Source organism: Dromaius novaehollandiae, chromosome 6 (genome assembly GCF_036370855.1).
Source record: "Dromaius novaehollandiae isolate bDroNov1 chromosome 6, bDroNov1.hap1, whole genome shotgun sequence".
NCBI classification, from domain to species: Eukaryota; Metazoa; Chordata; class Aves; order Casuariiformes; family Dromaiidae; genus Dromaius; species Dromaius novaehollandiae.
Genome location: NC_088103.1, coordinates 25,010,080 through 25,022,165, shown reverse-complemented (window position 1 = coordinate 25,022,165; position 12,086 = coordinate 25,010,080). Strand labels below are relative to the sequence as shown.

At 49.3% G+C, this 12,086-nt stretch overlaps 1 protein-coding gene across 1 annotated transcript; it reads right to left on the bottom strand.

Annotated features, from left to right (window-relative positions):
* Positions 1 to 260: 260 nt before the first annotated feature.
* ELOVL3 (ELOVL fatty acid elongase 3) lies at positions 261 to 11,703 on the bottom strand. The gene is made up of 4 exons (XM_026094877.2): positions 11,510 to 11,703; positions 7,761 to 7,892; positions 3,342 to 3,493; positions 261 to 2,264 (listed from the first exon to the last, which is right to left on the bottom strand). The coding sequence occupies exons 1-4, from the start codon at positions 11,623 to 11,625 to the stop codon at positions 1,843 to 1,845; spliced, it is 822 nt and encodes a 273-aa protein (XP_025950662.2). The 5' UTR covers positions 11,626 to 11,703; the 3' UTR covers positions 261 to 1,842.
* Positions 11,704 to 12,086: the final 383 nt, after the last annotated feature.

Here is a 12,086-nt window from a genome sequence, read left to right as displayed (position 1 = left end):
TCCCTCCTCCCCTCCCCTCTTATTACTGTCTACCTCTCACTTTCACTTCTCCGGAGATGAGTAAAGAGTCTCAGGCTGCGCGTAGTAATGCAGAAGAGCTGTCAATGACTGCAGAAGGGAGAAGCGCAGCTGAACAGTGTTGCTGAACATCTTGCTGTTACCAACCCTCAGGAAGAGGCAGGACTGAAACGGAGAAAGCAATGCTGCTTTGCCAATTCAGAACTAAGGTCAGGTATGAAAAAGGCAGCGCATAAGGAAACTCGCCCATGCCTGACCACATTTATTAATCATTTTTACATGTCACACAGCAGCAGTTCTCAAACGCACAGTGAGAAGAGTTTTTGGCCTGGCTCTGGGACCCTCGTATTTTGTTGCCTAGCTGCTGTCTCTGCAGCCAAGCTGTTGCAGAGGCCCCAGGCCTTCAACCTCCACCCCCAGAGCTATGCCCTCGCTGCGACTGTAGGCAAGACCGTAGGTGCTCTGCAGGTAAGACAGACCTGGACTCTGCTCAACTCCCGAGGCTTGAGGCAGCAGGTAGTCAAGTTAAATACATTGCTTAATATCATATAAATGACAGACTCAATATAACGGCCATTAAAATTTACCTAATTCTGAACACGGTTCACTGTGCTGCAGAGCCCTGTGCTGGAGCTGAGCAAAGGTCCTGCTGCAGCAGGTAGCAGCGGCCAGAGCGGGTGAGAAAGACGAAGGGAGACCCAGGGCAGAGCTCTGGCACTCCTTGCTGGATAAGCCCATTGCCCTGAAGTGCCTAGCTGGACCAGCAGTGCAGGAGTTAACATTTAAACTGGTATCAACAGGTTTAGCATTTACTTCAGGTTAAGTAAGGCACGAGCCCAGGGTATTGCTTTGGTACGGTCCGCATTTGTAATGTTGCTTTCTCAGCTGAAAGTTTTGTGCTTTTGCAAACAGAGGCTGGGATTTGGCTGCTGGGGCCCCATTGCTCAGCTCTTCACCCAGGGCCCTCCTGGTGAGCTCAGGTGAGTGTGGCGCTTGGGAAGGACCCCGCTGAGCCCCTCGTGGGGCTGCGGGATGCAAGCCTCCTCCCAGCATGTCCTGCCGGCCTTCTGCTACCTGTGCAGCATAGGCAGGTGCCAGCAGGGACAGCCCTTGGTCGGCAAGGGATGACCGTAAATCAGGAAGCATCACATCTGCCAGAAGGCGGTGGCTGGTTTGAAGGGGAAGAGCTCTCAAAAAGCCTTAGAGGTTTGGGCTCCTTAGGAACCGTGGTGAAAAAGGCACTCCTGTTCTCCCTCCCTACACAGCTTTAAAGGCAGCAGGGATTCTCCAGTTCAGCACTGTTCCCACTGACACCTTCTCTCACCCCACGCCCTGTGGGGGCTCCCTGGCACACACAGCAGCAAGGTTTGGGCTCTGCTCTCCTCTACTCTCCCAGAATGGGGGACCACAGAGCAGTTGGTGCTTTTTTGAGTAGTTCCCCCACCTTTTCCCAAGAAGAAACTTGCGCCATGCAGGATCCAAGCAGTCACTCAGGATTGCAACGCACATTGCAAACCTGACTGGTGCATGGAAAAGGGAAACAGCATAGAAAAAGCAGAATCACAGTTTTGAGACCTCTACTTTCTCCTTTTCTTCACACCATCAGCCTGAGACAAGCCGCACCTTACTCTGATGATTCACCCATTTCAAGGCAGACACACCAAAGGCCAATGCACAAGTTCATCTGAAGGCTTTCATCCAGAGTGACTTCCTCCTAAACCTCACCACACCAGTCCCATCAGGCACCGAGCTCCAGACAGGAATGAAAAATTTCCCTTTTCCATCCCCCTCCCATCACCCCAGCCACCTTCTGCCTCCCCAGTTTTATTCCCCCTTTGATTTCTTGGCATTTTTCAGGTAAGTCTTCAAGAAGAAGTTGCAGAAGAGCACGAAGTAACTGAGGTACATCACGAATGAAAAAAAAATACATAACGAGGTGTCGTGTAAGATCTCTTTCTCCAACCAGAACAAGAGTAAGATGTTCACTATCACACCTACCACCATCTGCAGAATCTGTGAAAAGGTGACTGCCATGGCGATGTACGAGGGTACCCAAAAGCCTGCTGCTCGCATGGCATAGTAGGAGTACATGAAAGTATGGACAGCAAAGTTAATGCTAGCAAACAAGGTACTGCCTGGTGCTAGCTGCTTATAGGCAAACCAGCTGTAGATCATTGTAACAATGTGGTGGTACCAGTGGAGGAAGATGAGCCTCTTTTTCCGGAGAACAATGAACACAGTGTCACCTTGGGAAAGAGATGCATCATTAGTCAGGTAAAAGCACAGCAATCATATAAGTTTTCAGGCAAGGCAGAATGACTGAGCTAGAACGTTAAAGCCATTATTTGGCTTGATCTCCCCAAAAGCTAGGGTCATGTTAGATTTGTCTGTATTGATAAAACCCATGTAGGCATTCATCTAATGGCACATTTGTGGTATGAGTGCCCCTTGCCCCAGTGCTGCCTACGTAGCTCTACCCACACAGCACTTTAGACCAGCTCTACTGTACTTTTTCAGATGGAAACTGGGTGGAAAGAAGAAATTCTGCTCAGGGATATTTTTCCTGTTTTGCATTTACAGGTTGGTCAGCAACTCAGCTGGGAGTGGAAGATGGGTTCATATCAATCCTTGTATTTTCTAGTTTAAACATGACCCTCCCAGGCTGCTAGTCAGTATGTAACGGAGCAGAACAACTTCATCAGGAGTGACTCCAAATGCCAACCTGTAAGAGTCAACAACCTGGTTACTGCACTCATAAATCCCTGCTCTGCTTCAAGGCACCAGCCTTGACTCCAGGGCAGTCCCTGCTCTGAGCACACTGGATGTCAGACTACGTTGGGAGTGCTTTGCAGAGAAGAAACTTTCCACCGACAAATTCAAGCCCTGTGCATTGCTGCAAGCACTTTTGCTTCTAGTGAACTTGACACTTCCCAACACAGACATTGCCACAAAATTTCCAGCAAGTTTCTACTCCAGGAATGAAAGTTCTTGCAGGTTCAATGCAAGAAAGCCTTACTGGACTGTCCTGTTCCCCACCAGCCTCCCCTGCCTGCCTGTGGCCACCTCACCACAATCTGCTCACTGCAGAATTGCCTGTTCCAGGCGCTGGGCTGGGGATATCAAACCAGAGCAATAAGGTCAGGCTGCAGCCCCACGGAGAGAGAACATTTGAGCAACAGATCAACAGAGAGAAAACGAGCAGCACATGCTAAGCCGGACAGCCCCATTCTTGGAGTAACATTTGGACAGAGACCTGTAAGAGGACTGCTTGGAAGAGCAAAGGAATTATTAACACATTGGATAAGGAGAAGTTTGAGACTCACCCAGTTCCAGGACTTTGCTCAGCACAAATATATAGGCCCAAAACTTGGTGGTGGAGCTAACGAAGTAGGATTGACCACACACCAGTTGCCTAAATCCCTCTGTAGAGAGAATGTAGGCCATGTGTGACCAGGTCCGATGGGTCCCAATGGCACTGCAAAAAAAACAGAGGAGAGCTGAAAGCTGCGAGCAGCCCACCATGCCCAAGGCCCCACAGTATCCTCTGACAGCCCTTCACCCATGAATACTATCTCGATGCCCAGGGCAGTCTCAGGAACATCTAAACAAACTGCTGCCTTTCACTGCTCCTGTCTTAAACTGGTTGTCATCTCTTCCTCTTGGGAAGCACATGTTTCAGCTCCCCAGTTTGCTGGGCAAGAGCCTTGTCCTAGATCTCTTGGCCAGGATTTCAAATGTGTATTTCCATGACATGGAGCAGAGAACAGCTGCTGCCCCCTTTATTCGTAAGGGGCAGGGAGCCAAGCAAATCCCATCGGCTGTGTAAGCCTCTCACATCCCCTGCAGCCCAGCACTTCTGGCGGGCCCTAGCCCAGAGGCTGTTCTCTGCCACCTGTGTTGGAGACCAAGGGGTCTGCAGTAATACTGGGAACCCAGGAAGCACCTCCTTGAAGCAGGGGGAAGTCAGCATCTCCAGCTCCTACCTATGCTGACCTCCACAGGCACAGTTCACAGACCAAGATAAGTTTGCAAAGGTCTTATGCTGCAAACATTTGGGGACTGGAAAGCCAGCAAAGTCTCATCTTTCCTATTGCCACTGATTTTTATTCTTTGATATATGAAAGAATTCCAGCTTTTTCTCTACACTGCTGCCACACTGATGACTTCAGGGTCTCACCTACTGTACAGGCACATCCACTGCACAGAGAAACAAGATATTAAACAGCCATCCATTCCCTCTAGCAGAGCACTAACATAGAGAGTCATCTCTCATCTTCTCCCCCATCTGCCCCACAGGCATTAAGTAATGAATATAAATAGCTATTTCTGTCCCATACCTCTGGCTTCCATAAGCCAGAAGTGCCACAGGCCACACTGGAGCCACTGCCTTTTAGCAAGATCTCAGCCTGATCGGTACCACTGGCACAGCTCCATTCGAGCGCCTGCTCAGAGGGGCCTGCTGAAGGTGAGGAGAGCCACTGCCCAGGACACTCGGGTTCTTGAGGTATCGTGACCCCCCCCAGAGGAAATGTCCCAGTAGGTGTAACCACAAGCAATTGCTCTCTCTTGCATACACTGCAAACAGCCTGAGCTTGCTTAAGCCATGCCAGTGCTTCCTGTAAAATGCTCTTCCCAGAACAGCAGCAAGGTACAACGAGAGGGGAGGCTGGGGACTGCATGAGCCAGCACAGCCCTTCTGCTTGCCTGGTGCTAAGCAGCTCCGGGGAGCCTGCAGCAGCAGGAGGACTGAGCAGTGAAGGATGCTCATTCTCACTACACCCTCTGCCTCAACTGTTTGTAAAAGGCCCTCAAGAGTAAGAACAGCCACGTTTGGTCAGAAAAGGGGAACAGCTGTCCCAGTACTCTGTGTCCTGAAAAGGGCCAACAGTGCATGCCCAGGGAGGAGAACAGGAACAGGGCCAGCATGTTGTTTCTGTCCCCATTTCCTCTCCCAGTCTCCACCACTTGTGGTTCATGGTCCCCCAACCCGCAGGTGGTGACTTCATGTTTCACAGAAAAAAGAGTCAGTCGAGAAGTATTCACTTGCCTATGTGTTTTTTGAATCCAGGTACAGTTTTAGCATCCACAACCTCCTGTAGAAGGCAGCTCCAGAACTCAGATTACGAGAAAAAACATCCCCTTTTCCTTGTTATCGGCCTGCGCATTTCATTTGTATGAGCCCATCTCAGAATAGACTGAACAGTCCTTCCCTCATCCTCCTCTCCACACAACTTGTGATTTAGCAGATCACTGTCACATCCCTACTCACACAGAGAGTAATCAGTGCCCCTTAGACTTGACCAAAGCCAGCTCAGGCATGTTGGTAGAGATGCTCCTTTGGAGTTACGGTATATAACAAGGCAGTGGTCTAGCTTTGCTGCCTTCCACCAAACAGGCTGAAGAGACATGGAGATGAGAGGAATATTGGAAAAATCGATGTCTACTAGCTTAATTACAGATCAAGTGCTGAATCATTCTCATGGTCACTTCAGGAAGCCAACACTATAATACTAGACAGTTTGAAAATAAAATACTTTAGAATGATCTTCACACCTTGCACAGCTAAAAAATTCTGAATCTGACAATTAGTAAAAGACTGTTGTTAAAACAAGTCTATAAAAAATATGTAGCAAAATCCCCTGTCTTTGTACCATCATTCTCCTGCCATTGCAACTACTCACCAAAATTTTTTCTGTAGCAAAGCATACCGAGAAAGACAACCCAAGGACGGGTGATGGTCAGCAGCTCTGATACATTCAGAGTTTATGCTACAGGCCAGAGAGGACCTGCAAGCCCCTTCCATCTAGTAGTTCAGGGACTACATACTTCTCTGCTCATCCTTTACAGATTAGCGCTGCACCTACAAGGGCCAGCTCTGTCCCTGCACAGTGGGAGAGAGGGAAGACCCACATCTCCGGCCAGCTGAAGATCAGCTTCCAGGGATAGGGGTTGGGACCCTGCTTATCCCCAGTTCAAAGCCTGCAGAGCACGCATTGAACAGACGTATACAAAACCTAGACTCTTATTCTGTGATGCTCAGAACCTACAGAAGCACTGCCAGGAGTCCAAGATGACTACAGCTGACTACTCTAGAAAGTACTTGAATGGTCTGTTACTACAGCATACAAGTGCTTGCATTAAAAACTGAAGAAGCTTGGTAGACAGAAGTAGCTGTGTAGATACAATGGATATTTACAAGGCCTTCAGTGGAGTGTTACCTTCTAATTAACCACACCCATAGTATTAATTATTGTCATTGTGCAGATCAAAGAGGATCAAAACTGGTTCACCAACAAATATTGGGACATAATGGAAAGAAGAGGTTTCACCTGGGACTATGACTAATCCCTGCATAATCCAAGGCTAATCAACCTATTCATGAAATATATGAAAGTAAATATAAAATCAGACCAGAAGCTTTGCAGATGGTATAGATGTTGACAAAGTTATTAAGACGATAAGCCATCTGGATTGTTCAATAGGCTAGGCCCAACCAAGTCGAGTCTGTTAAGCTCTATAAAATTGAGGAGATGCAGATCTAGGAGAGTAGAGACTACACTGGCAGAACAGGGCAGTAGAAGTTAAAGGTTTCAAGAAGAGACAAGCTACAGAGAGGATTAGCAATGCAGCAATGGAAATACTGTTGCCAAAGAGGTCACTGAGATTCTCAGATATAGGCACAAGGGAGTAGGCGGTGGGGAACCATACTAAATTCTTGCAGGGAATTAGGATTCACAACAAACCCTCCGCACAGATCTTGTTTCTGAGTATTTAAAGGGGATGCTGAAGAAAAACTGGGGTGAGGGAAAAAAAAGCCACAATATCATTTGAGAGCTAGTAAAGAAACGTTATGGTAAGAAACTATCAGAAAGCAGATAAAGAGATGCTTTAATTGAAGCATCCAAGTATCTTAACAGAAAGGACTTTGCTAATGGACAATTTCATCTAGTGGAAAAAACACAAGAAAAAAACGGAATCTGAAGTAGACAAATTCTGTTTGGAAACAGAGCCTTGAGTAAAAGGAACTGAAAGCAGCAATGGTTACAAGATAGTAGAAACATCCACAGAAGGGAGAAATAGCTTCTCTAGCTTTTGATATCTTCATAACAAAACTGCAGTAAAACTGGTTTTACTCAAGTGAAGAATTCACACAGGATCAAGTCAGTAAAATGACCTGTCCTCCAATAAAAAGGTCCCTGATACTATGCTCTGCCTCTGCAAAGCCAACTGCTTTCCCTTGTGTCCTCTCCAGAGCAGGCCTAGCATGTGCTCTCTCCTGTCTGCCACAAGGGAGAGTGTTATCTAACCCTATCGCTGCTGCTTGCTTGCCACAGCAAAGGGTTTCTGTGAGTATACCAGAATTTTCCCAAGCTCCTAGGCCACAGGATTAGGAAAAAGAGAGAAAACATCTCAATTTTTAAAAGTAACAGACCTGAAATCAAGCCTATATTTGTCAGGCATTCTCTGAATGAGGACCTCCGCTCTTGCAGACTTCAGTCGAAGCTCCCAGCTAACGATTTGGGAACACAACCCCCAGACATCCTTCTGCAACTCATTCCACTGGCTGGAGTGTTTCTGGTGGGGAGCCAGCTACCTCTGCTCTCACTGATGATTATGGGATAGGGCCTCCAAGGGGAAAGAACACTGATTTCCCAAGGATATGGTGGATACCCAAAACTTCCCATCAACCCACTCCTCAGAGAAAGTCTGCAGCTGTCTCCAGCTTCTGCAAAGGCTCTTACCTGAACAAGGCCAGACCGAGGGACCACAGAGTCAGTGCTTTGCGCAGCTTGTAGCCTGTCCGTTCCTTCATGACATGCTGGCCTCCGAAGATCACTATCATGTAAGCCACAGCAAATGAGAAAGTCTTGGACCTGCAAGCAGAGGAGAGGAGAGGAGCTCTCAGACAAGCCAGCACAGGGTAGCAGTCATGGAAAGAGCCAGATTTCCCTCCTAGTCCCAATAGGACTTCTGTAGCCCCAGCCAAGCTCTTCCTCACCAAGAAATACAATACCTCCCCTTCCCTCATTAAGGCTGGGCTTGGTCACAAGAAGCCTGCCCTGATAGTGAGCAGAGCTAGTGAGGAAAAACACTGAGGGCTACCGAAAAGAAAGGTGACTGTTACATCATGAAGATTTTCACAGGATCTGGCAGGAAAAGGCAGAATCTGATAAGCTGCAAGCAGGATTCTCAGTGGAGGCACCTTGGTATTTTATCAGCTTACACGAGACTTTCCATGGGCACTTACAGGCAGAGGATGCTCTTTGCTTTGTGTAAAGAAGCTGGTTGCAGGGAAGAGGAAAAAAAGTTTTGCAGTGGCTAAGCTGTGGGCCACCCTCCCCTCAGCTGGAGTAACATCTCTGCACACTGCATGTTGTCTCAAGTCTCTTTGAGGAGTCCTACTCTTCCTACTGACGCTCCACACGAACAACATCCCCGCACTTCATACATGATTTCCAGAAGGATATTTGCCAGCCTGGCCTAAGTTCTCCTTGTCCTAATACCACCTCAGAAAGATCTATTGAAATGCTGGAGCATTAGAGATGAAAAACAATAGCAGGAAGGAAAAAAAAGGAGAGAAGTGGAATCAGAGTTTAAGTCTGGCCCTGATAGCCTAATTATCATTCCCAGGCCAAGTAGCAGAGAGTCTTAGATGAACAAGAACACACCTAAGATCTTGACTTCCCAGCTGGTGCTACAGTAGGTTTGGCAGTTCAGTAGCCAATGACACAGTGACAAGAGTTCACACACAGTACCAGACACATACAGCAACAAAGTTCAATGAGAAGGTGACCCAAGGCAATGCAGCAAGCACTACTCCAGCTCCCAGCCACACTAGAGTCATGCTCTAAGGGGCAAAGAAGGTCCACACACACCCTGAGAGGTGTTAAATAGTCAAGTCTCTTTCACAACTAGCTGTTACCAAAGAGGTGACAGATGGTTGCATGAATTATCTTGTAAAGGGTATGTGTGGAATGGTAGGATGAGAATAACACAAATGGGTTTGGCCTCAGGCATTGCTGGGACAGAGCCACAATTTAAGCAAGCTGTGGAGCAATCCAAGATCAGCACAGGCAATATCTGTTTCTTGCAAGTCTTGCACTTCCAATCCTTTGCTCCTTGGAGAAGGACATCTGCTCTGGAGGATCTTTATCCTAAGAAATACCAGTCTATGATTCAGGAGATCAGCTCCAAACAAACTAGTTAGGTGTTCGTCCTCCACACAACAGTACTGGAAATCCAGACAGTAGTTTTCTGTGAGGTCTCCAGCTCCCCTCACTGGAGGACATGGCTGGCTGGCAATTAACTGGGTTTGACCCAGCTCCTTGCTTTCACTGCACAGTAGTGTAGAAAATTTCTCATTTGCTTGACATGGCTTTCCCCAGAAGCAAGTGTCATTGTAATAGGATGCAAAGAGGAAGGGATGGGGACAGTATAGCTGTCCTCATGGAGTGATGCATGCTGGCTAAAAAGGTCTACTAGCTCAGAGGCAGTGGCACGAGAACTTGCCAGGTCACATGAGCGTTGGCTCTGTTATTCTTCTGATCTCCCACCTGAGCTAGCTCCAAAATAAGCAAGTACTGCTGGCAGATTGGGCACCGCACTCCCCACCTTTATACCCTTCCATTCCTCCAGCTTGTGAGCAGAGCCCGCTCACGGGCGGCAAACAAGGCAGGGCCTGGGGGCCGCTGCGTGTGGAGTGGGCCTGCCAGACGCAGCAGCTGAAGTGGTAGTCTGGCAGAGCAGGCAGATCGCTCAGTGAGGGCACTTCAGAGAGCAAGCGTACTCTCGCCAAGGCTGCTTCATTGCGTGAGCAGCTCCACGAACCCCCACGCAGAGGGGCAAAGGTATGTCTGAGGAATAGCTCAACCAGTTCTCCCCCCTTCACCCCATACAGGCTGTTAAGGATGCAGATCCTGCACTATTCCACTGGCAAACCCACTTCCATGCTCCCTATGTCCCATTACGATTGCCTCTCCTGTATTTCAATTTCACTTCTCGCCCCTAAAGCGCAGGGTAGGAGGCTGTCAGCTGGGGAAGGGGCCTATTCCCTTCAAAAGTTTCCACCCAGAGCCATTTTCACCCTAACATAATCAGAAGAGTTATGTGGAAGGGGGGGCGGGGGGGGGGAGGCAGACAGAAAGCCTTCCTGCAGCTGAAGGGAAGGCAAAGAAAGGGAAGGATTTCTTCTTTCCTGCTGGTGCTCAGGAACCAAAGGAGTTCTGCTCTCCAGAATGCAAAATCGCATCGCTGGAAGAAAGACAACAATTATTACATATTTTTTAAAACCACTGTGATAGCTACGCTGAGAATATCTTGAGTAACTGTAAAGCCCTCTTCTCTCAAATATTTTTACTTAACATCGGTAAATGATCAACCCTCAGCTCCCAAAAAAGAAAACCAGCAGCAAATCGAGTGTAATGTAGACAGGCAATGAAGAAAGTACAGCAAACAAGTAATAAGTTGAAGGAAGGCTTGTTAGGGTTTCTCCTACAGTGAAAGGGAAAGACTGAAAAGGTAGGTATCTTTACTAAAGATGTAATCACGAGGGCAAAAAAACTGAGAACCCTCAGGGGTAGCTACAAGAAAAACAAATGAGATCAGCCCCATCCATTTCAAAAGGCAGAGAAAGTTTAAGAACAAGACAACCTGAAAGCCAAGCATATTTATTTATTATTCAGCTAGTTTCTGTATGAATGTATGTGCTTGAAGGGGTAGAGCAAGAAATTCTCCAAGGAAACATGTGAAGATACAGTTTAAGCAAAAGCTCGACACAGGGACAGGAGGCTGCTCTCCAACATCTCACCTGAAATAGCAGGAACCATTGCACATTGAATAGCACTTTAGGAACTCAAGCAACTGGGGCTATTCTAGCAGAACAAGCTCTGCTGTTCAGGCCAGTTGCTTGAGAATCAAGCTTCTAGCCAGCACCAAATTGCTGTAGGTTCTGGGGGAGCCAGACTGAAAACAAACACAGGAACTTAAGCTAACAAATATATTTCATTTTCAAACTAGAGCTCGGACTGGGACAGCTTCCAACGCAGATCAGAGCCTGTGCCCTTGCTGCACTGCCCAGCCCTTCCCCATTAGCTTTGTTTCTTTCCCACTCCCTAGTTCCTCCTGCAAGACTGGCTGCAAGAGCCACAGCCGGACGTCCGGGCATGCTGGCTGTACCACGTCTAGCAGAGGAGAGCTATGCCCGACGTCCTGCGGTGGCCGCACATCCGCTAACGGATTTGCGCTTTCCTCACCCCTATCCTTAAATAAACGATGCTTTTGACTTGCCTCAGAAAAGCCAGATGTCAAGGGCCGCGCGTTGCGGGCTGTTCCCCACCGCTGCTGCCCCCCTTGCCGCTAACAGCCGCACCCACGGCCGACGCCGCCACCCCGACGTGTCAGCGCCGCCCCACCGCCAGAGGGGCCGGGCCCCGACGGGGGGGCGGCGGCCGCCCAGCGGGGAGCCCGCGCCGCCGGGGCGGGCGGCGCTCACCAGTTGTTCTGCACCCACTGCAGCGCCTCCCGCTCGTCGAAGCGCCGCTCGAACTCCTGCTGCGGCAGCAGCGCCGACAGGTTGAAGCTCACGTCCATCATCACCATCATCATCATGCCGCCGCCGCCGCCGCCGCCGCCGCCGCCGCCGCCGCCGCCGCCGCCGCCGCCGCCGCCGCCGCCGCCGCCCGCTCCCGCTCCCGCGCCCCGAGCCCGCTCCCGCCCCGGCCGATAAACCCGGCGCCGCAGCCAATCGCGGGGCGCCCCGCCCCCGCCCCTCCCCTCGGCGCCCGCCGCGCCGGGCTGCGGTGCCGGGAGCCGCTCGGGGCGGGAGGTGTGCAGCCGCCCGTGCCCCGGGCGCTTTCCGTGCCCCCTTCCTGCCCACAGCCAGGGCTTTCCCACGCTCCGGTCTTCAGCTGCCCTGGTCAAAAGCCATTATTTTTTTCGGGGTGACATCACAGTTTTCAGAGGAAGACGACAGTGTTTTCTCTAGAAAATAATTAAAATCTAAATCTAATCTAAAATCAGTTTCTACTGACTTATGTCATTGCACTTTTTTTGTGCTAGCTTTCAAACAT